Source organism: Marmota monax, unplaced genomic scaffold, assembly GCF_021218885.2.
Source record: "Marmota monax isolate L192 unplaced genomic scaffold, Marmota_monax_Labrador192_F-V1.1 WCK01_AAM20220418_F8-fsc00054, whole genome shotgun sequence".
NCBI lineage: Eukaryota > Metazoa > Chordata > Mammalia > Rodentia > Sciuridae > Marmota > Marmota monax.
In genome coordinates this window covers 4,503,533-4,524,541 of record NW_026692145.1, presented here as the reverse complement: position 1 = coordinate 4,524,541, position 21,009 = coordinate 4,503,533, and the positions used below count along the sequence as shown (strand labels likewise).

At 39.1% G+C, this 21,009-nt stretch overlaps 1 protein-coding gene across 1 annotated transcript; it reads left to right on the top strand.

Moving 5' to 3' along the window:
- Positions 1 to 393: 393 nt before the first annotated feature.
- Rbmx2 (RNA binding motif protein X-linked 2) lies at positions 394 to 16,849 on the top strand. Its single transcript, XM_046469384.2, has 6 exons — positions 394 to 451; positions 652 to 767; positions 1,932 to 1,983; positions 7,991 to 8,120; positions 9,697 to 9,871; positions 10,402 to 16,849. The coding sequence occupies exons 1-6, from the start codon at positions 447 to 449 to the stop codon at positions 11,169 to 11,171; spliced, it is 1,248 nt and encodes a 415-aa protein (XP_046325340.1). The 5' UTR covers positions 394 to 446; the 3' UTR covers positions 11,172 to 16,849.
- The last annotated feature ends 4,160 nt before the right edge of the window (positions 16,850 to 21,009 follow it).

The window sequence follows — 21,009 nt, the reverse complement described above, 5'->3', positions numbered from 1 at the left end:
ACCAGGAATAAAGCCGCATCAAGTACCTTGTTCAACCTTCATTCAGCAAAAATTTAGTACTAAATCAATCAGTGCCTGGAACTGTGTAAGAGCTGGAGGGTCCTGTAACGGACCAAGCTTGTAAACCCTAGCTTCGCATCAAAGAGGGAAGCTGCGATGAACTAGAAAAAATCTCTCGAGAGGAACGAACGCCACCAAGCGTGGAGAGCCGCTTTCGCGTTACTGCACAGGCGCCGCGGTTTTCGGCCGCCTCTGCTGAACTCTTCCGGCGCCAGTTCCGCAAACTCGAACGCGCCGCCCGGGGGGTGGGGGGGGCACTGTACTTGCTCTAGAGCGGCGCAGGAGCCAAGTCCTAGATAGGCGCATGCGCTAGAGATGCGCATGCGCTACAGAGTGTAGCTTTGCCCGGAAGTTAATCCGCTGGTGTCGAGCGCGAATTTGTGAAGATGAAGTAAGGTTTCAGCTTTCCTCTCAGAAAGAGGGAGTGGGTTGCCGGGGGTGGCCCACCGGGGCTGGGACGGTAGAGTGAGTGGCTGCAGGGCCGAGGGGCAGGAGAGTTTCAGAGGAGACTAGAGCTTCTAGTCGCCTAGTTTTGCTCTCTGTGAATTCAGGCCGGACCAAACTTACTTTCCTTTTCCGCCCTCCGTGTAGTCCTTTAACTAAAGTGAAGCTGATCAACGAGCTGAACGAGCGAGAGGTCCAGCTTGGGGTGGCGGATAAGGTGTCCTGGCACTCCGAGTACAAAGACAGCGCCTGGATCTTTCTGGGTGAGCTTCACATTTTTCTGGGAGTCTCTCCTGGCCGGCTTCTGATCTTTTCAGCAGTCCCGCCCAATGTTTCTCCTCACACTCATCACCCACTCTTTGTAAAAAAAAAAAAAATATATATATATTTTTTAGTTGTAGTTGGACACAATACCTTTATTTTTTATATTTATTTTTTAGTTGTAGTTGGACACAATACCTTTATTTTATTTATTTATTATTATGTGGTGCTGAAGATCGAACCCAGGGCCTCACGTGTGCTAGGCGAGCACTTTACCACTGAGCCCCAGCCCCTCATCACCCACTCTTATGTTCTGCCTGTCTGTGAATCCGTTTTCCATCTTTTCTCACTCATTTTAGTGTGCTTTCCCTGCCAGTCAGTGTTCCTGTGAGTTACCACTTGCCCTTCACAGTGCTAAGTCCTGCCACTTGGTTTCTCAGAAACAGTTATGTTCCTCACACCCACCCACTAGACAGTTGAGGAAACTGAGGTACAGAAAAGTTAACGGAAAAGGAATTGGGCAATGCAAATGAGAAGGCAGCCATGGTAGAGAGTTTGGGTGGTACACCCAGGCTATTTCGTTCAACTTCTGAGTGCTGGAAAGTGCACAGAAGGTGTAGCCTTTAATCAGTAATTCTGCAGTTTTAGTGTTATGAGAGGTTATTGCATCAGACATTGTGCTAAGCACTTTATATGCATTGTTTTATTTAATTCTTGTAACAGTGATCTCATGAGGCAAGTATACTTCTCATTTTACAGATGAGTAAAACATTTGGAGGGGAAATGATTTCCTGTGAAATGCTTAACAGTTATCTTTATGATCCTTATTATATGTATAGGTGGGTTGGTAATGACACACTTAAGCTGATATTTGTGGAAGCAAAGTTTTGTGATGGAGATATCAGCTTTGTAGGACTTTGGATGTGAGGAGGAAAGAATGATGAGATTAGTTTGGTCTGCAGTGACCTGAGCCTTTCCACTCAATCACTTTTTTTTTCTGTACATTTGGCACCTTGTATATATTTGTGTCATTCCATCAGACTGTTTTGCTGTGAGGGGAAGGTGTATAGCTTATGTTTTGTACCTCTGGTGCCTGGCCTAGTGCATAATACACAGTAAATACTTGGTTAGTGTTTGTTGAACTGTAATGTGTTTTTCTTTTCTAGGAGGGCTTCCTTATGAACTGACTGAAGGAGACATCATCTGTGTGTTCTCACAGTAAGTCCTCTTTCATTTCCTGCCTCCTGTGTTGACAGTAGTTTGATTCTGCAGTGCAATTCGTGGCATTAGAAAGCCACATTTTAATTCTAGGCTCAATGACATCCCTGCTTGGGGAAGACTGCAGCTTCTGCTCTACTCTTGATCTGTCCCAGGATACGGTTTTAAGTATATTCTCATGTGGAAGATCTCACAAGTTGGATAATTTGGGAGACTGTCTTAGGGATTCTGGTCTGTTTCTGTTACTTTTTCACTGACCCTTGTCAGCCAGGTTTTACCCAAATATAGTGTGGAACTCCTGGGAAGATATTAGGTTGGCTACCTCCTTTGGATTCTGAAAACTAGTATCCCATGATCACAGGGCCCTCTGGGCCCTTACCTGTGTGCTATTGAAGGATTAGGGCAAAGCACAGAGGAAATGGGGGACAGAACCCAGAAAGTTTATGTGGTAGTTTGCTTTCTTCATTTCTAGATGCATGTGAAATTAGTGAACAGAGCCATTCTTTTTTTACCCAGGGGCTGAAAGTCACAGGCTGATGAGGAACAAACTAAGAGATCTGTTCTTGGTAGGAGAGGATGTTGGCAGCTCATAATGATAGTGCCACCTGGTAGGGAGGCTGGCTGGGCAATTGACACACAACCGAGAGTTAAACAGAGGCTGGGCAGTCCACAGGGTTAGAGGGCCTTTGCAACTCTTAAGAGCAGAGGGTCACTGCCTTTTTAAAAAAGATTTTTAAACCAGCATTTATTTTTTAATTAGCATCCAGTAATTGTACATATTTGTGGAGTATAGTGCAATAGTTGATACATGCCTTTGGGTTTTGTAGCTTTCAGAGGCAGAGAACTGTTTTCAGAGAAGTTGGATATCTAGTAAAGGTAGAAAGGATGGGGCAAGCAAACACAGGCAGCATATCCTGGCAGAAGGCTTGCCATAGCAGGATAGTTGGATTATCTGTAGGGCCCTGGTTGAGTGGTTGGGCAGTTTATGGGGAAACAGGCCAGGGAAAAGGAATTGGGCAATACAAATGAGAAGGCAGCCATAGTAGAGAGTCTGGGTGGTACACCCAGGCTATTTCATTCAACTTCTGAGTGCTGGAAAGTTCATAGCAGGTGTAGCCTTTAATTTCCACACTTTTGTGGTACTTTACTGGATCCAGCCTCCCATCTTAGAGCTGGTTCAGTGTTGCTTGCATTGAGTAGTGATGAGCTATTGTGTGTGTGTATGTGCATGTGTGTGTGCGTGCACGTGCACACGCGTGTGTAGTGTATTATAATATAATTCTGTATTCTGGCCACACAAAATGAAGATTGCCTTTGCCACTGGTAACAAGGACTTGCAAGTGAAAGGCTCCAGCTTTCATTCCCAGCACCACAAATAAATCAAAACAAAAAAGAGCATTATGGGAAAAAAGTATAAAGAAGAATGTACAATGCACTTTTTTTATTATTTGTTCTTTTTAGATATACATAACAGTAAGGTGTATTTTGGCATATTATACATGCATGGAGTATAGCTTATTCCAATTAGGATCCTATTCTTGTGGTTGCACATGATGTGGAGTTACCCTGGTTGTGTATTCATATACAAGGATAGGAAAATTATGTCTGAATAATTCCTCTCCCCTCTCTTCCTTTCATTCCCCTTTGTCTAATCCAGTGGACTTCTATTCTTCCCCTTCCCACCATCCCTTGTTATGGGTTAGCATCCACATATCAGAGAGAACATTCAATCTTTGGTTTTTTGGAGACTGGCTTATTTCAACAGAATGCACTTTAAAAGGAAAAACTTAAAATTTGGACTGTTTCTTTATCATCTTGTTTTAATTAATGTTGGACATTATTTCCAATTGTTTGCTATTATAAATTTATATTGCAATATACAATGTAGTGTATAAATCTTTGTATGCATCCCTGATGGTTTCCTTAGTGAAGGAGGGGTGTGAATCAATATGCTAGTATTTTTAAGATGCTTTATAAACATTGCAAATTGTTCTGAAAAGGTTGTACCAATTTCCACTCTGATACCAATTTTCACTAGACAGCCCATTTTTCTGAATCCTAAGCAATGATGGTTATGCAAAAAAAAATTGCCAAATGGTTTCTCATTATCATTTTACTTTGCCTTTATTTCATCATCAATGAGGTTAAACATATTTTCAGCCCATTATTATTTCTTTCTTTCTTTTATTTTTATTTTTTGGTAAAAGAAATTGAATGCAGGGGTGTTTAACCACTGAGCCACATCCCCAGTCGTTTTTTAAAAGTTTGCAGATAGGGCCTTGCTAAGTTGCTGAGGCTGGCTTTGAACTTGTGATCCTCCTGCTTCAGCCTCCTGAGCTGCTGGGATTACAGGTTGTACCACCTTGCCCGGCAGCCCATTATTATTTCTTTGTAAATTGTTTACTCATATCACTTATTGGGTCTTTTTTCTTGTGTTTCTCCTTCTCTTGTTGATTTTATGAGAGTCTTTATGCATTAAGGATATTAGCCTTTTGTTATAATACTTGTCATGGATCACTGTGGATTTAATTTTTAAAATATTTGATGTTGTGTTACTATCTTTATTCTTTCCTGATGCACAAATTGTCCCAATTTGAGTCAGTAGGATTCCTGTCAAGCCAGCTCTTATCTTTCTTTTTAAATTTTGAAATAATTTTAGGCTTAAAATAAAAAATTGTAAAATAGAGTACAGAATACTTATATTTCCTTCACCCAGATTCCCAAGGTCTTAGCACTTTATCCACATTAGCTTTATCATTATTTTTTCTCATATGTAGATATTATTTTTTTTATGAAGCATTTAAGTCAGTTGCAGATACGATGCATCTGTCCCTAAAATCCTCAATGTCCTTCCCCTAAACAAGGACATTCTTTTGTGTAAACTTAGTATAGTCATGAAATTCAGGAAATCAGTACTAATATAATATCATCACCTAATCTATAGACTTTATTCAGCTTCACTAGTTGTTCTGATAATGTCTTTCCTTTTTTTTTTTTTTTTTTTGTACTGGAGATTGAACGCAGGGCCTCACACATGCTCGGCAAGCACTCTACCACTGAGTTCTTCCCTGTTCTGATAATTTCTTTTTAGAGAAAAGAAAAATTGCTTTCTGTCCTTTACTTGTGATATACATTATAAATATTTTCACCTAGTTTTTCATTTGTTTTTTGACTTTACTTAATGGGTATTTCTTTGCTGGGCAAAGTTATTTTATACATTCATTCATTAATATGTTTAAATTAGCATATGGTAAAATTGATTTTTGAGAAATATGTAGCTGTATGAGTTTTAATACATGTATAGATTTGTATAAACATCCCCACAATTAGAACAGTTTCATCACTCCCAAAACTCCATTGTGCTTACCCGTTAGTATTTTATTTTTCTGTGGTCAAATTCATCAGTCTGTTTTTTATTGCTTCTGGATTTTGAGTCATAATTAGAAAGTATTTCTCTCCACTCACCCATCTGTGTTATTACTGTCTTGTTATTTTATGGTTTCGGTTTTTTACATTTATATCTCTAATCCACTTAGAGTTTATTTTGTTGTACAATGTGAAGTTTGGATCCAGTGGATTTGTGTATGTGTGTGTGTGTGTTGTGTGTGTATGTGCATGTGTCTCTGGGGATGGAACCAGAACCTCATGCATGCTAGGCAAGCACTCTATTACCGAGCTGTAGTCTAGATCTGGATCCAGTTTTATACTTTTTAAAATGGATATCCAGTTGTACTTACCTCATTACTAATATATCCATATTTTCCCCAGAAAATCGGATGCCACCATTATAGACAATTTTTTTCATATACACTTGGTGTGGCTCTACATTCTGTTCTGTTGGTTTGTCTGCCTTTCCATTGGTCAGAGCCACACTAGTTATTCACAAGTTTTTCAGTATGCTTTGTAGAGTTACTCATGCTCATGACTCATTCTTTTTTTTTAGGTTTTCCTAGCCATTCTTACATGTTCATTTTTTCCCCAGAAGAACTTTAGAATAGACTTATCCAGACCCCGCCACCAGGGTGGCAAACTTTTGTTTTTATGTTATTACACTTAATTTATATATTAAGTTGGGGGAAGATTTTGATTATCAACTCATCCTGTCCAAGAACAAGGGATGTCCTTATATTTGTTCAAAATATGTTTGTGTTTTTTGGGAGTTTTTTAAAAAAAACTTTATATATGTTTTGTACGTTGGTTGTTGTTAAGTATATTTCTAAGTATTTTTTTGTTGCTATTATAAATGGTATTTCCCTGCCATTATATCTTCTGATTATTGTTTCATATAAGAGAATGATTGACTTTCAGCTGTATCCTCTTACTTTACTGAATTGTTATACTGTTTTTCTCATTGTTTATTTTTTGAAATTTTTTTAGTTGTAGTTGAACACATTACCTTTATTATTTATTTATTTATTTTTATGTGGTGTTGAGGATTGAACCCAGCACCTCACATGTGCTAGGTGAGCACTCTACCGCTGAGTCACAACCTTAGCCCCTCGTAGTTCATTATTGATTGTTTGATTTCCTATATATACTATCATATGTAATCTGCAAACAGAGATAGTTTTGTTTTTGTTTTTCCAGTTCTTGTATTGGTTTTATCTATTTGCATTGACCTGTACTGCTAGATAGCTCTCAGCTTTAACTGAATCACCTCTGGTGTTTTCCTTAAAAAAGGTACTAGATTTTGGACTGAGATGTCTAGATGTGTTCATGTAATGCTTCCATCAATTCCTATTATATTTTATGATTTTACTTTTAATTTTTTTCCTGAACACATTATTATTTCATTTCCAGTAAAGAAAAATTTATACACAGCAGAATGCCCAAATCTCAAGCATGCATACATACACACAAGCACATATCTATTCCCTCAGCTATTTCTGTGATTTTATTTTTTAATTTATAAAAGTTTAACTTATCTGGAATTTTAAGGTTACAAATTTTCCCAAGTATGGCCTTAGTCACATCCCATAAATTTTAGTACATATTTTTCTATTTTTGTTCTTTTCTAAATAGTCTATCACTGATCACTTTTCTTTATTTTATCTTTGTTTTATCTAGTTGTTAGCTGGGAGAGTATGTTTCAAGTTCTAGTTAGTAGACTGTTTTTTTTTTTTTAATATTATTTCCAGCTTTATAACATTATCTTTGGAGAATATAGTCTATTCTGGTTTTTGGAGTTTATTGAGATTTACTTTGGTACCTGATCTACAGCTAGTTTTATTATATATTTCATGAATGCTATAAAAGAAATTGTAATCTCTTTATAGGATTCAAATATATCTGTGTCTACTACTCTGGAAGTATTTGTTAGATTTATTGTCATGTTTTATTTGCATTTGTATCGTATAAATTCATGTTAATTTCTTTGGTCTTATTTATTTCTGTCACTTGTTATAAACTTGAAAAAGTTTTTAAATCTCCCCTAACTTTCTTTGTATTTCTAACTTTTTTTTTTTTTTGGTCCTGGGGATCGAACCCAAGGCTCTGTGCATTTGAGGCTCAAACGATTTTTAATTAAAATTTTAATTTCTTAATTGTGGCATAATTTCATTAGCTATACCTATATATTAGGACCTTTTAAAATATAAAATAACCCTCTTAAGTCCCGCTTAATTTTGACCTTGAATTTCATGTCTTCACTCTTTTTTTAATATTTATTTTTTAGTTATAGTTGAACACAATACCTTTTTTTATTTATTTAGTTTTTATTTTTATGTAGTGCTGAGGATCAAACTCAGGGCCTCGCACGTGCTAGCGAGTGCTGTACTGCTGAGCCACAACCCCAGCTCCATGTCTTTACTCTTAATATTTCCACCCATGTTTTCAATTGGATAATCTTTCTGTATCCTTGTTTAACATTTTATTTTCAACCTTTTTAAGTCATCTTTTTCTAAATATATCTCCTATACTGTCCATATTATTTGACTATTGTTTTGTGATTCAATCAAAGTTTTGCATTTTAAATCAATAGTGTCTTATTCTTTTGTAAAATAAACAGATATGGGGAGATTGTTAACATTAATCTTGTGCGAGACAAGAAGACTGGGAAATCCAAAGGGTTTTGTTTCCTCTGCTATGAAGACCAAAGGAGCACAGTTCTGGCTGTTGACAATTTTAATGGGATCAAGGTAAGCATTTTATTTATTTATTGTTTTTTAGTTGTAGTTGGACACAATACCTTCATTTATTTATTTATTTTTATGTAGTGCTGAGGATTGAACCCAGTGCCTTGCATGTATTAGGCAAGTTCTCTATTGCTTAGCCACAACCCCAGCCCCTAAGTGTGCTTATTAAGCAAGATTTGGCTGAACTTTTCCTGGGTGTAGGGGTTGGATTTCATTCTCCATCTGATCCCCACAGGTTCAGGGATGTACTGATTGGTTGGGTGTGTTAGGAGGGCTGTAGAGCTACCAGCTAGGAAGTGATTCTAGGAAATATTCTGTTGGCTCATGGTTCTGCCAGGACTTGTTCTTTTTTTCCGTTAACAAGCCAAACCATGGATGTTACACACCCCCACACTCAGGCTTCTATTTTTCACCTTTCCCTTCTTGTCCTCCACCTTCATCTCTAGTGTACTAGAGAATGAAGAGACAAGGTAATGCTGCTCTTCCATATTGTCCTGTGCTGAGGGACTTGGAGCTCTATCAGGGCTTCATGGCCTAGGATATAGGTGTGCATGTCTGTCATGTGACACTACTGACCTAGCATATTGGGCCCTGGGGGGGGAAATCTCCTTTTAATCTCATAACAAATTGTATAAAAGTCAGTCAGTATGAAATTTTAAGAGAGCCAGGAATCATAGGGAGTCACTGTGTCAGGAAAGTTTTCAAAAATGTTTCAAAATGGGAATCTGATAGATAATAGAAGCTTCTCAGGCTTAAAAGATATGAAAATCTCTCTTGTGTTGGAACAGTAAGAGCCAAACTTCAAATTTCAGTTGTCTTTGCCTGTGGAAAAAATATGTATCTGCTTGAAAATAGGATTTTACATGAAGGATTAATTTTGTCATTCTTTGCCTGGAGTCGTGGTCCTTGGCCCAATTGTGAGCTGTGTTCCAGTATGGTATGGGTAAAACAAGGTGTGAGGGCTTAAAGAAAAAAGAAAGTAATCTTTTTTTGGTCAATTTCCTGCCCCCACCCCCAACAGTTGATCTCACTTTGCCTTCTACCTACTGTGTTAAGAAAGCAGCTATAGCATTAAGCTAGATTTCAGGAATTCCATCTAGCTGCAATGCTTGTCTAGTTTATGTTTCACTATAGACTGTTATAAGTTGGGGGTAATTCATTGTGTTTCTAAATTCTCATAGTCTTCCCCAACACTTGTGCTTTAGGGCAGTACTTCCCAGGGTTTTTTCACTTCATGGTACACATAATTATAATTATACATTATAATTCTATAAATGTATTGTTTGCATGAAGATATTTGTATGGCACCCTGTGGTAAGCCAGTGACGCTGCTGGTGCAACTGCCCCCGCCCCTGCTGCAACACACCCTACCTAGCTTCTGAGATCATTGAGTGTATTAATATCTAATACATGTGCTGTGACATACCAGTTGAGCAGTTCTGCTTTAGTGGTTTCCCCAGAAACAAAAGTAGCAAAAAGGTAATGATATAATTCAAACCATTGTTCTTCATGGCTCGGGCTCAAATAGATTGTTTGATATGAGGGCTGTCTTTGCTGAAGCATTGCCTTTCTTGCTTAGATAAAAGGAAGAACTATTCGTGTGGATCATGTGTCTAACTATCGGGCTCCTAAGGACTCAGAAGAAGCAGATGATGTGACCAAAGAACTCCAGGAGAAGGGCTGTGGGGCTAACACCCCCTCATCGAGTTCATCTGAGAGTTTAGAAGATGACAAACCCACAAAGCACAAAAAAGGTGAAGCATTGAAACCCAAAAGAAGATTCTAGGTAGTCTTAGTGTCTGATCTCCCTAGCATTCATGGATAGTCAATAATCAACTCTTAAGTGTGAAGAGGAAGATGTGGGGTTTCTTATTTTTACTGGGAAAGGGGAGGTATCAGTAGAAGAATAGTGGTATGGAAAGAATTGTGTCCCCCCCAAATTGATATGTTGAGTTCTTAACCACCAGTACCTCAAAATGTGACTGTATTTGGAGACATGGTCTTGAAAGAGAATTCAGAGTGAGGATTGCCTTGTATAGGAAGTTGACCTGTCAGTGGCCACATATGTCCAAAATTACTTCTTAGGGGCACTGAAAGCATAGCCTGTGACTGCTTCATCCTGCTGTTATGAATGTTTTCCTGATGCACATGTTCTATCTGTTAGTATGTGAAGATTTTAACTATAACAACTTGGTTTGATGTGATGTACTCAGAACAAATGCACTTTTTTAGGGGAGTTTATATTTTTCTCTTTTCTTACTGATTGCCTTCCTTTTTCCTCCAGAGAAAAAGGAAAAAAAGAAAAGAAAGAAAGACAAAGAGAAGACTGACAGGGAGGTAAAAGCAGAGCAGCCATCTTCTTCATCTCTCGGAAGCAAGACAATAAAAGAAAAGGATGACCCTGCCCCTAAGAAACACAGCAGTAAGAACTCAGAGAAGGTTCAGAAGTCTGAATCCAGAGAGGGACAGAAGCACTACCCACGCTCCCCTGATGTCAAGACTTCCTGCCATGTTAGAGCAGAGGGCCCAGAGAGGGAGCTCAAGAAGGAGAAACCCAAGTATGAGCACAAGCCCTCAAGCAAGAAGGAGGCAAGAGAAGACAAGAATAGGAATAGGGATAGAGGGCGAAGCTCAGACACACATTCTAGCCGTCACAGTGGGCATTCTGAAGGGTGGAGTCACAGAAGTAGAAGTAGGAGCCATGGACGTTCTGAAAGGTGGCATCACAGAAGTAGAAGTAGGAGCCAAGGGCATTCTGAAAGGTGGCATCACAGGAGTAGAAGTAGGAGCCATGTGTATCCTGAAAGGTGGAGTCACAGGAGTAGAAGTAGGAGCCGAGTGTATCCTGAAAGGTGGAGTCACAGGAGTAGAAGTAGGAGCCATGGGCATTCTGGAAGGCGGAGTCAAAAGAGTAGAAGTAGGAGCCATGGGCATTCTGGAAGGCGGAGTCACAGAAGTAGAAGTAGTAGTCAAGATAAATCCCGTAGACATAAAAAGGCCCAGCACTCCCGGGAGTGGGAGACTTCCAATCCCAGTGAGCATAGGCGATACTGAAGCCTGTTCCAACTGCCTGGTTAATTGAAAAATGAATTGTTTTTAAAAAACGTAATCAGATTCAGTTCTGCTGTTAATATTTCCATATATAAAATCTCTGTGACAGTTCTTTTAATCCCTTCATAGTAGATTCGTTAAGAAAGTTGTAATTTCAACAGCCAGTTATCCCAAATTTTTTGGTACTGTCCATTGTCCCTGGGAATATACTTGGTACTTCATCAGAGTATGTGCCCTGAATTTTAGTTCATAAATATTAACCTATAGACCCCAATTTGAGGTGAAATTGCCAGAAAGGGAGAATACCAGATAATTCTATAAATGTATTGTTTGCGGTAGGTGGTATTTAGAGCCCGGGAATATAGGACCACCTCAGTGGCACATGGAATTATATAAAACTATATATAACTATTTAGCTATTGTGAATTGACTGCTATAAACATTGATGTGGCTGTGTCACTCTAATATGCTGATTTTAAGTCCTGTGGGTATAAACCTAGGGGTGGGATAGCTGGGTCAAATGGTGGTTCCATTCCACATTTTTTGAGCTATCTCCATACTGCTTTCCAGTGTGGTTGTGCCAATTTGCTGGTCTACCAGCAATGTATGAGTGTGCCTTTTCCCCTACATCCTCACCAACATTTATTGTTGTGGCTTTATAGGGATTGGTAGGATTCCTAAAATTAGCCAGTTCCCTCCCCAGCTTTCCCTTGAAAACCAGTTTTTAAATACCTTTTTTTAATTTTTATTTTTGTGGTTGATATATCTCTGCATCTTTTTCCTTACCATTTATTTATTTATTTATTTGTATTAAGATGAAATTCACATAACATGAAAAATGAACTATTTTAAACAATTCAGTGGCATTTGGTACATTCACAGTGTTGTACAATTGCCAGCTCTGTCTAGTTCCAAAACATTTTTATTACCCCCAAATGAAACCTTTTACCCTTAAGCAATAACTCTTCATTTCCTCCCTTTCCCAGTCCTTGGCAACCATAAGTCTGCTTTCTGTTTCTATAAATTTACCTCTTCTGGCTATTTAAAGTGAAACCATGTAACAGTGGTGTTTTGTCTGGCTTCTTTAACGTAGTATAATGTTTTCAAGGTTTGGCCATATCATAGCATGTGTCAGTACTTCATATTTTTTTTTTTCGAGATGGGATCTTCCTGTGTTGTCTAGGCTGATCTCTTAATTCATGGGCTTAAGTGATTCTCTCACCTCAGCCTCCCAGGTTCCTGGGATTGCAGGTATGTACCACCATGCCTGGCTCACACTTCATTCCTTTTTTATGGCTGCATAATATCCCATTGTATAGATATATCACATTTTGTTTATGGATGGATTTTTGAGTTGTTTGTACCTTTTGGCTAGTCAGTTCCCTTTTTGTGTTCCAGTTATATAAGGCTTCCTTCTGGGCCTACTTCAGTTTTCAAGTAGCAGTTCTTGCTGCAGTGGGAACACTTGTCAGTCCTGGTGGTCTTAGCAGTTCCTTCTCATTGTTAGTCTTAGTTTTCTTATCAGTCCTTATCAGTTCCTTGGGAGGAACAGGTTCACAGGATCTTTAATGCTTGTGCTCCATTGTTAAAATTGAATTTCTCTTCTTTGAAATCCTGAGCTCATTTTCAACCTCTTTCTTTTCTTTTTTAAAAAATTCTTGTTTTTAGATATATACATGACAGCAGAGTGTATTTTGACATAGTGTACATACATGGAGTACAACCCATTCTAATTAGGATCCCATTCTTATGATTGTACATAATGTGGAGTTAGAGTGGTCATGTATTCATTTATGAGCAAAGGAAAGTTATGTCTGATTCATTCTGTCTTTCCTATTCCCTTACCCCTTCCCTTTCCTTCATTCCCCTTTATCTAATACAATGAACTTCTGTTCTTCTGCTCCCTACCCTCCCTTGTTGTGGGTTAATATCTACATATCAGAGAGAACATTCGGACTCTGGTTTTCTGGGATTGGCTTATTTCACTTAGCATGATATGCTCCAGTTCCATCCGTTTACTGCCAAATGCCATAATTTCATTCTTCTTTAAGGCTGAGTAATATTCCATTGTGTATATATGCCACATTTTATTTATCCATTCATCTGTTGAGGGGCATCTAGGTTGGTTACGTAGTTTAGCTATTGTAAATGGAGCTGCTGTAAACATTGATGTGGCTGCGTCACTATAGTATACTGATACTAAGTCCTTTGTGTATAAACTGAGGAGTGTGATAGCTGGATCCAATGGTGGTTCCATTCCAAGTTTTCTGAGGAATCTCCATACTGCTTTCCAGAGTGGTTGCACCAATTTTCAGTCCCATCAGCAATGTACGAGTGTGCCTTTTCTCCCATATCCTCATCAACATTAATTGTTACTTGTGTTCTTCATAATTGCTGTTCTGACTGGGGTAAGATGGAATCTCACTGTAGTTTTGATTTGCGTTTCTGTAATTGCTAGAGATGTTGAACATTTTTTCATAGGAAACAATTAAGAATGTGAACAGAGAGCCTACAGAATAGGAAAAAAATCTTTGCTACCTGTACGTCAGATGGAGCATTAATCTCCATGGTATGCAAAGAACTCAAACAACATAACACCAAAAAAAAAATAATAACTCAGTTAATAAATGGGCAAAGAACTGAGTAGGCACTTCACAGAACAAGAAACACAAGTGGTTGAAATTGAATTTCTGACCCTGCAAAAGGGAGGATCAGAGCTTTAATATGTACTTAGATTATCCTGTGTGTTAGTTTGGGTAGGTCCTTGATTATCTGTGCAGGAGATTGTGGTGGGATTGAAATTCCCATAAAGAAGAATAGAGAGGGATCTGGAGGAGTGTGGGAAAGCTGTCAGACTATGGTGTTAGGTGTGATGTCTGAAGAAGAGAGTGGAAGAAGGATGTTTAGGAAAATTCTTGAAATGCAGGTATAAGAAAGTTCCAGCAAGACCAATGGTGGGTTGTTGAGCTAAAGTCACCTTTTAGAAAAGTCCTGCAGGATCAGACTGATAAATAGTAGTCCTTGCTATTTGCCTCTGTCTCGGCCATTGTGTCTATTTTGTTCATGTGCCCATAGTGCCTGGTCTGTGTTAGCCAGTGACAAAGGCCTATGCAGTTGACTGAATCATTTTGCCTTGTTGTTTTAAAACATGTGACAGAATTGAATCATACAGTTGTGAGGGCTTGATTAGGTAAGCCTGAAATTCATAAGGTCAGAGTTGACATTGTAGTCCTTAGGCAGAATTTTACCAGGAACAGTTTTTACTGTTAAGGCTTTCAGCTGATTAGATGAGACCCACTCAGCTCATCAGGGGTAATCTTAAGATCAGTTGATGGTAGATATTAACCACATCTATAAAATATCTTCGCAGCAACACCTAGATTTAGTGTTTTGAACAACTGGGAGCTATAGCCAGCCTAAGACAAATTAACACAAACTAATCATCACAATTTACCATCTTGTCCAACCGTGGCGTTCAGTTTTAGACATTTCTACTTGGCTTTCCTCATTGGGACAGCTGTTCCTCGACAGGCAATGGAACCCTTGTGGGGCTTATTCCAACTACCAAGACGATTCCAGTTATATATACTTGGGACTAGGAAATGACCACTGAGTAAATCAGTAGGCTCACTATGAGCCCTATTTGAGTCACTCAGAACTTAGTTGTTACTTGGCCTCAATAAATCCTCAGTTTAATGGGCACTGTGATGATGCTTCCAGTCTCTAGGTATCAGTCAACTTAGGTTCTCAGTGTACTGTTCATCAAAATGTTGGAATATTCTTTCCCCAGTGTACATACATTCAAGTAAGTGGCTATAGGTTCCTTTGGGGAAGTTTAGGGAAGTCATTGCATACCATTGTCCTCCCCAGGAACCCAGATACCTCTTTCCAGATCTGAACTGGGCTGAAGAAGTCTGGGAGTTGATTAAGAAATTATAAATTTTTATTAGAGGAAAAGTACTCAGGCTCCTGTTCTTCCACTCTTTTTCAGCCTCTAGATACTGAGTAACACCTTTGTTTGGCTGTTGGTATTGCTCTTGGGGATACCATGTTCCTTTAGCCATTTCCAGACTGCCTGAAAATAAAGCACTCCTGGCTACCCATCAGACCTTGTAGTTACAGTATTTGTGGCCTCCCTGAGTCTGGTGCTTAAGTGCATCTACCTACTCTCTATTCCTCTGGAGCCCCTTCATTCCCTTGGATGTTAGAGTCCACCTCTGAGGGTTTCCCTCTGTCCTCTTTGACTTGCAGCAGAGGCTACCACTGACCTTACGCATGCTGGTGCCCCTGTCACCAGTACATTCCTGATGGCCCTTGTTTTCTCTGACCCCTCTGTGGAGCACTGTCATCTGATGGGGTTTTTGATCACATAGTCCCTTCACTCCAGTATACCCTTTTCTTTTGACTTTTTCTTTCTGTGCTGTTTTCCAAGGCAGCTAAGGCCTCTATTTTTTTCAGCATTGGCCATTACTTTTACCAGCCTTCCAGGAGCCACCTAGAGGCTGCTTGCCCACTGTGGTCTTTGCCAGGGGGTTAAATCGTGAATCCTGAGAAAGTGCTTCCAAGTCCGAAATCTTGCTTTTCTGGCCTTCTTGATATAGCATCCTTGAAATCCAAACCTAGTGCTTTCTTGTTGGTGTGTGTCAGCTGATTCTAGTAGCTCGCTGGTATGTATGCTCTTCCTTAATAAGCCCAGTATTTCACAGCCAGGCTATGTTGGGATTAAACCCTACTCATCCACTTAATAATCAGGAGAGGCTGCATTCAGCTCCTCTGAGGGGTACATTAGTTCTAGGCTTTGGGAATTAGTTTGTAGCCTCTTCTGGTGCAGGGGAAGTGCTATATAATATGATATAGCACTAGAGAACATAGTGGTTGCAGGATCAGTACCCTCAGGGATGTCTGGTTAAGTGTTCCCATCCCATATTTCAAGGTGCTAGCACACCTGAAAGGCCATTCCCCTAGGCCATCTCCATAGAAATTGTTAGCAGTGGACTGCCACCCTATGTCATAGGTTATTCGTGCCCAATATCCCACTCACAACAGTGTCCAGAACCCCATCTTACCATGGCCTGTTTTCCTATTTCACTGGCACCAGTTGTGCTAGTTTGGCCTCTCTGAGAAGCAGATGTGAAGATGGGATTAGACATACAAGAGATTAAGGAAAACCGAAGGAAATGGGGAGGAAGCTGGGAAGAGCCTGGATGCAGGTCTAACCCTTGTGGATGAGATTGAAGTTAGGAGGGGTGATAGAAAGAGCCTTGAACTGTGGTTCTAAGACCTTTTCAGGCAAAGAAATGTGTCTGTTGGGAGAAGCTGTGTACCTAGACCCTGAGCACACCTTCATGTTCTTGTTGGCTGGCTTAGACTGCAAGCTTATCCATCTCCTAATACTGAACTATTGCTGCAGTCACGTAGGCAACTAAGTATGACAAGGTGATCACAGTGTGAGTACTATTTAAACTTGCTTTCCAGGGGAGGGATACTGGTTTGTTTACTCATTACACAAAAAGTCCCAAGTCCTTGACCCCAGATTCCTCAGCTGTAATCCAACCCCCCACATATGTTGCATTCATCTGAGCCTATTGCATTGCCCTGGTACTTGGGAGCAGGGGAGTTGGAGAAGCTATGTGGATGTTCATAGCGTTCACTGTATTTTAATAAACTCTTGTTCTAAACCACGAAGTCTCATTGGTTCCTTTTTGCTTTTGGGAGGTAAATGATAGGTTTACTCCTTGCCATCTTGTACGAGGTTGGGCTCTGGCTCAAAAGTTTTCTGTTAGGGCAGTCTTAGGGTCTTAAAGAAATCGTTTGCTTTAGTGATTCTGCCCTACTGGGGCATGCCCATGGGAAGTCTAGGCTTGGTGAAGATGTGGTGATTGATGGTAGATTTTAGCCATTTGGGTTTCATCTGCAGCTCAGCCACTGTGGCCAGCTGTCAGTTATGCTCCCAGCATTCAGATTCTAGAGGCACAGATTTAGCCTTCACTAGGCTGAGCCTGAAACAATCCACTAGCCATTATTTTTATTTATTTATTGTTTTGGTACCAGAGGTTGAATCCTGGGTTGCTCAACCACTAAGCCACATCCCCACATTTTTTATATTTTCTTTTGAGACAGGGTCTCACTAAGTTGCGTAGAACCTTGCTAAGTATCTGAGGCTGGCCCTGAACTTGTGATCCTCCTGCCTCAGCCTCCCAAGCTGCTGGGATTACAGGCGTGAACCACCATGCCCAATAGCCATTTGTTTTAGTTAACCTTTGGGAACAGTGATTGTTCTCATTCCTTTCACAGGTTCCCTTTACAGAGGACAGTGGAAGTTCATTGGTGGACAATTTTCCAATGACCTCAATGCTTAACAGCCACATTAAATGAAATGCTCACAAAAATGCTTTTAGTTCTTGGCATATTTATTTTATGATGTGACCTAATTAATGCCTGAGTCTGTCTGTCTCTGTTCTGTTTCCTGTTAGTTCATGCACCTGTTAGTAAGTACCTGTTTTGGCAGTTGATGGACTCATTGACTCTTAAATTGGAAATAATCTTTATCTGGAACAGGCCGTCCCTTCTGTAAACATGTTTTGAAGCTCTTTGAAAGGAATGACATGGTCATCATCTAAATCGTATTCTACTGAAGTGTAAAGTGTTTTGCACTGGGCTGTTGTGACCAAATGTTTCCTGGTGTCTTTTATTTGATCTGAAAATGTAAACTTTGAGGATGTAATTTGGGGTGTGATTATTTGCACTATGAAGGATTTAACCTAGAGTTCTTCCTTTACTAAATAAGTGGCTCCTGATTTCCACAAGTGTTACTGGAAAGTGCATCATAAAATAGATAAGAACAGGTTATATATTTTTTTCAGTAGAAAATAATCGGCAATTACATTTGTGATAAGAATTTGGCATTTAATAAATTAAGTATGACCCATAGAATGTCATCCAGGATGCATTGGTCCCTCAATGCATTGGCCCCCTTTCATCTTAAATCCCTGAGGTCTTTGAATTTTTAATAGTATACAACATGATTGTTAAATGACAAATGCATGACAATACTTTGTGATTGTTATTGGAGTGCATATCTTTTTTTTTCACTTGTATGGACATTTCTGTGTTGTCACTATCCATATCATTTTCAGTGGCTATATAGCATTTCTTACTAATACAGCATACCAGTCTTCCACTTGGATTATTTTAATTTTCCATTTTAATAATAGTACTACTTTGGAAATTTTTGCAGTCCTTTTAAAATTTTTCCTCCTTTTAGAATTTTCCCAGGACCATATTCTCCAAAATAGAGTTACCAGCTCCAAAAGTACAGATAGAACCCTAGCTTGCTTTATTGTCAGTTTGCTTTTCAGAAATGCTAAATTGGTAGAACTATCAGCACTATAGAATTCAAATGCAATTTTTCCCTACATTCTGGACAACCTTGAATTTTATCATTTTATTCCTTTTTATCTTCTCTGAAAGTTATCTTGATACCTTCAGGTTATTCTAATTTGCATTTGCTTTCATTGCAGGTGAGGCCCAGTTTGCGTTGTTATGTGTAGGCTTTAGCTCTTTAAATGGTTCCATCTCCAAGGACTGTAGATACTAGCTCATACATTTTGATGCTTTTTTAGTTATAAAAACCTTTATCATTTTTGGCAATGATAATGTGTATTCATTTAGGAATATGGACAATTCAAATAAACAGGAAAAATTCATAATCCTACCACTGAGATGATACTTTTTGCCTGTCATCCTTCACCAGTTTTTGTGTTCATATATGTAATATACAAATGTACTCTTCAAAAATATAACCTTTTTCATTTTATATATTATCAGAAACCTCTTCTTTTTAAACAAATGAGTAAAACTCTTCTATTAAAAGGCAGAGACTTGTAGATTGGTTCAAAATACAATAGATACAGACAACAGGAGAGACATCTAAGACCACTACTAACAGCAACAGGTTAAAAGTAGAAAGATGGACAAAGATATCAGGAAAATGCTAATAAAAAATGTTATGTAGCAATCAGGTAATATAGAAATCAAGGTTAACTATATTAAATAGGGGTAAAGATGGTTTTCATTAACTTCACCAGTGCATCATTATAAGTTTGTTTCTTATTCTCCTTATCTATTTCATCCACTTCCCTAAACATACTTTCATTGCCTAAGTGCCTGTTGTGTATAACTTCTCTAAATTCCTGGAGAGGTCGAATCAACCATTCACAAAAAGTTTCTTCTGCTTTTTCCTCCCAATCTGACTTTTCCTCAGGCTTTGGCTTTACCTCAAGCTTTGGTTCATTTTCATTTTTTGGTTTTCAGGGTTTCATCTTATGCCTCCATCCTTCCTTTTTTTCCCCTGCTTATTCTTTGAATGCAGTTACTTCTGTCTACTTTTCCAACCTTGGTGGTGCTCAGAACAGACCTGCAAAATTTCAGTAAGTTGACTCCTCCTGCTGGCCTCCAGCACAGCAACCTGCACTGCTGAAGGAAACTGATACCCAGATGGGAACAAGGATCAGACTAGCAGGACTTTGGCACACCTAGCTCATAGATTTTAATATATTTTAGCCAGCAGACTTTGAACAGATATGCTAGGCACCTTTCCTCCTATTCTGGTGCTCACTTTTGGATATTGGTTAATTAGCCCAACAGCATTCTGTAAAGGAGGGCTGGCTGACTTTGTTTATTCAAAGGTGGGATTGTGAGCATAGAAACAAGCTCCAAGCAGTGTTACCAGAAAATGATGGCTGTCAAAGAACACATTGATGTTCTTTGTCTTTCCTTCCATTTCCCCTCCCTCCCTCCCCTCCCTGTTTTCTGCTTTTCTGAAGGGAGGATACTTGAACTTCTTTTTAAAGATAGATGTTAATATACTTTTTTATTTCTCAGACTATCTTGGGAAGGCTATTCATTAGTAGCAGAACTCATTTCTTAAGAGAAGTGGGTAGCATTTGGGTGATGGGAAGGAGAGGAAAGGCTTTTCACTGTATCTTTTGTACTTTGGATTTCTGTACGAGTTTTTGTTACTAATAAAAATGAATTAAAAACATATGTAAGATCAGTGTTTATTATATTGTAGACCTTTAAGAACTGACTTCAAACTTATGCTGCTGCATTTGATGAATTTTATTTAGTATGTGAGGGCAGGCAGGAATGAGTGAGCAGATGAAGATAGCCAAGTTTGAGTATAGATATGTGGGCATCAGAATTGCCTGGCATTCTAGATACTAAAATTCAGTTCACTTAACATTCATGGAATGCAGGTACACATGAAGGAAATTTACTTGCCAAAAAGTATTTCTCTGAGGAGTTTTGTTTAAGTCTGGGAACTTCCTCTAACCTACCTTTGGATAAAGCCAAGATAGAGAATAACTAGATGAGTGACCATTTGCCTGTTTACTGAGTGGCTCGAGGGAGGCCAGAATGGTTGTTTCAGTACCAAGGTGATGTTTCTGTCTAGAGAAGCTGTTTCTAGACCAGCACTGTGTTTAAGGCCCCCTAGTGAACACAGGTTCTGATTTGCTCTTTGATTCCTTCCTTCAAGATCAAGGTGCCAGCAGGGTTGTGTTTGGTCAGGCCTAGATGGGGCCTATGCTTTCTCCATTAAATTGAGTTTTGGCGAATATGGATGAACAGGTATGGCTGAAAAGCATGAACTTGCTTCTAGCCACATTGGTGGTGCATGTGTCTTAAAGAGGTCAAGAGGATGACTGAAGGTTTCAGAGATCCTCTAAGGAGTCACATCGCTGCACTGCCTTAGATGTTTGGGGAAAGACTTTGGAAATGAATTTTCAAGGAACCCCTCAGCATCACCTGAATTGGCTTGTGTCCATGAGGCCACATACTG

Bases quoted from the DNA above. Each gene is read 5' to 3' on its own strand.
- Rbmx2 (XM_046469384.2), top strand. The intron at 8,121-9,696 runs GTAAGCATTTTA...TTTCTTGCTTAG, and splicing joins ACAATTTTAATGGGATCAAG to ATAAAAGGAAGAACTATTCG. The intron at 9,872-10,401 runs GTGAAGCATTGA...TTTTTCCTCCAG, and splicing joins ACCCACAAAGCACAAAAAAG to AGAAAAAGGAAAAAAAGAAA.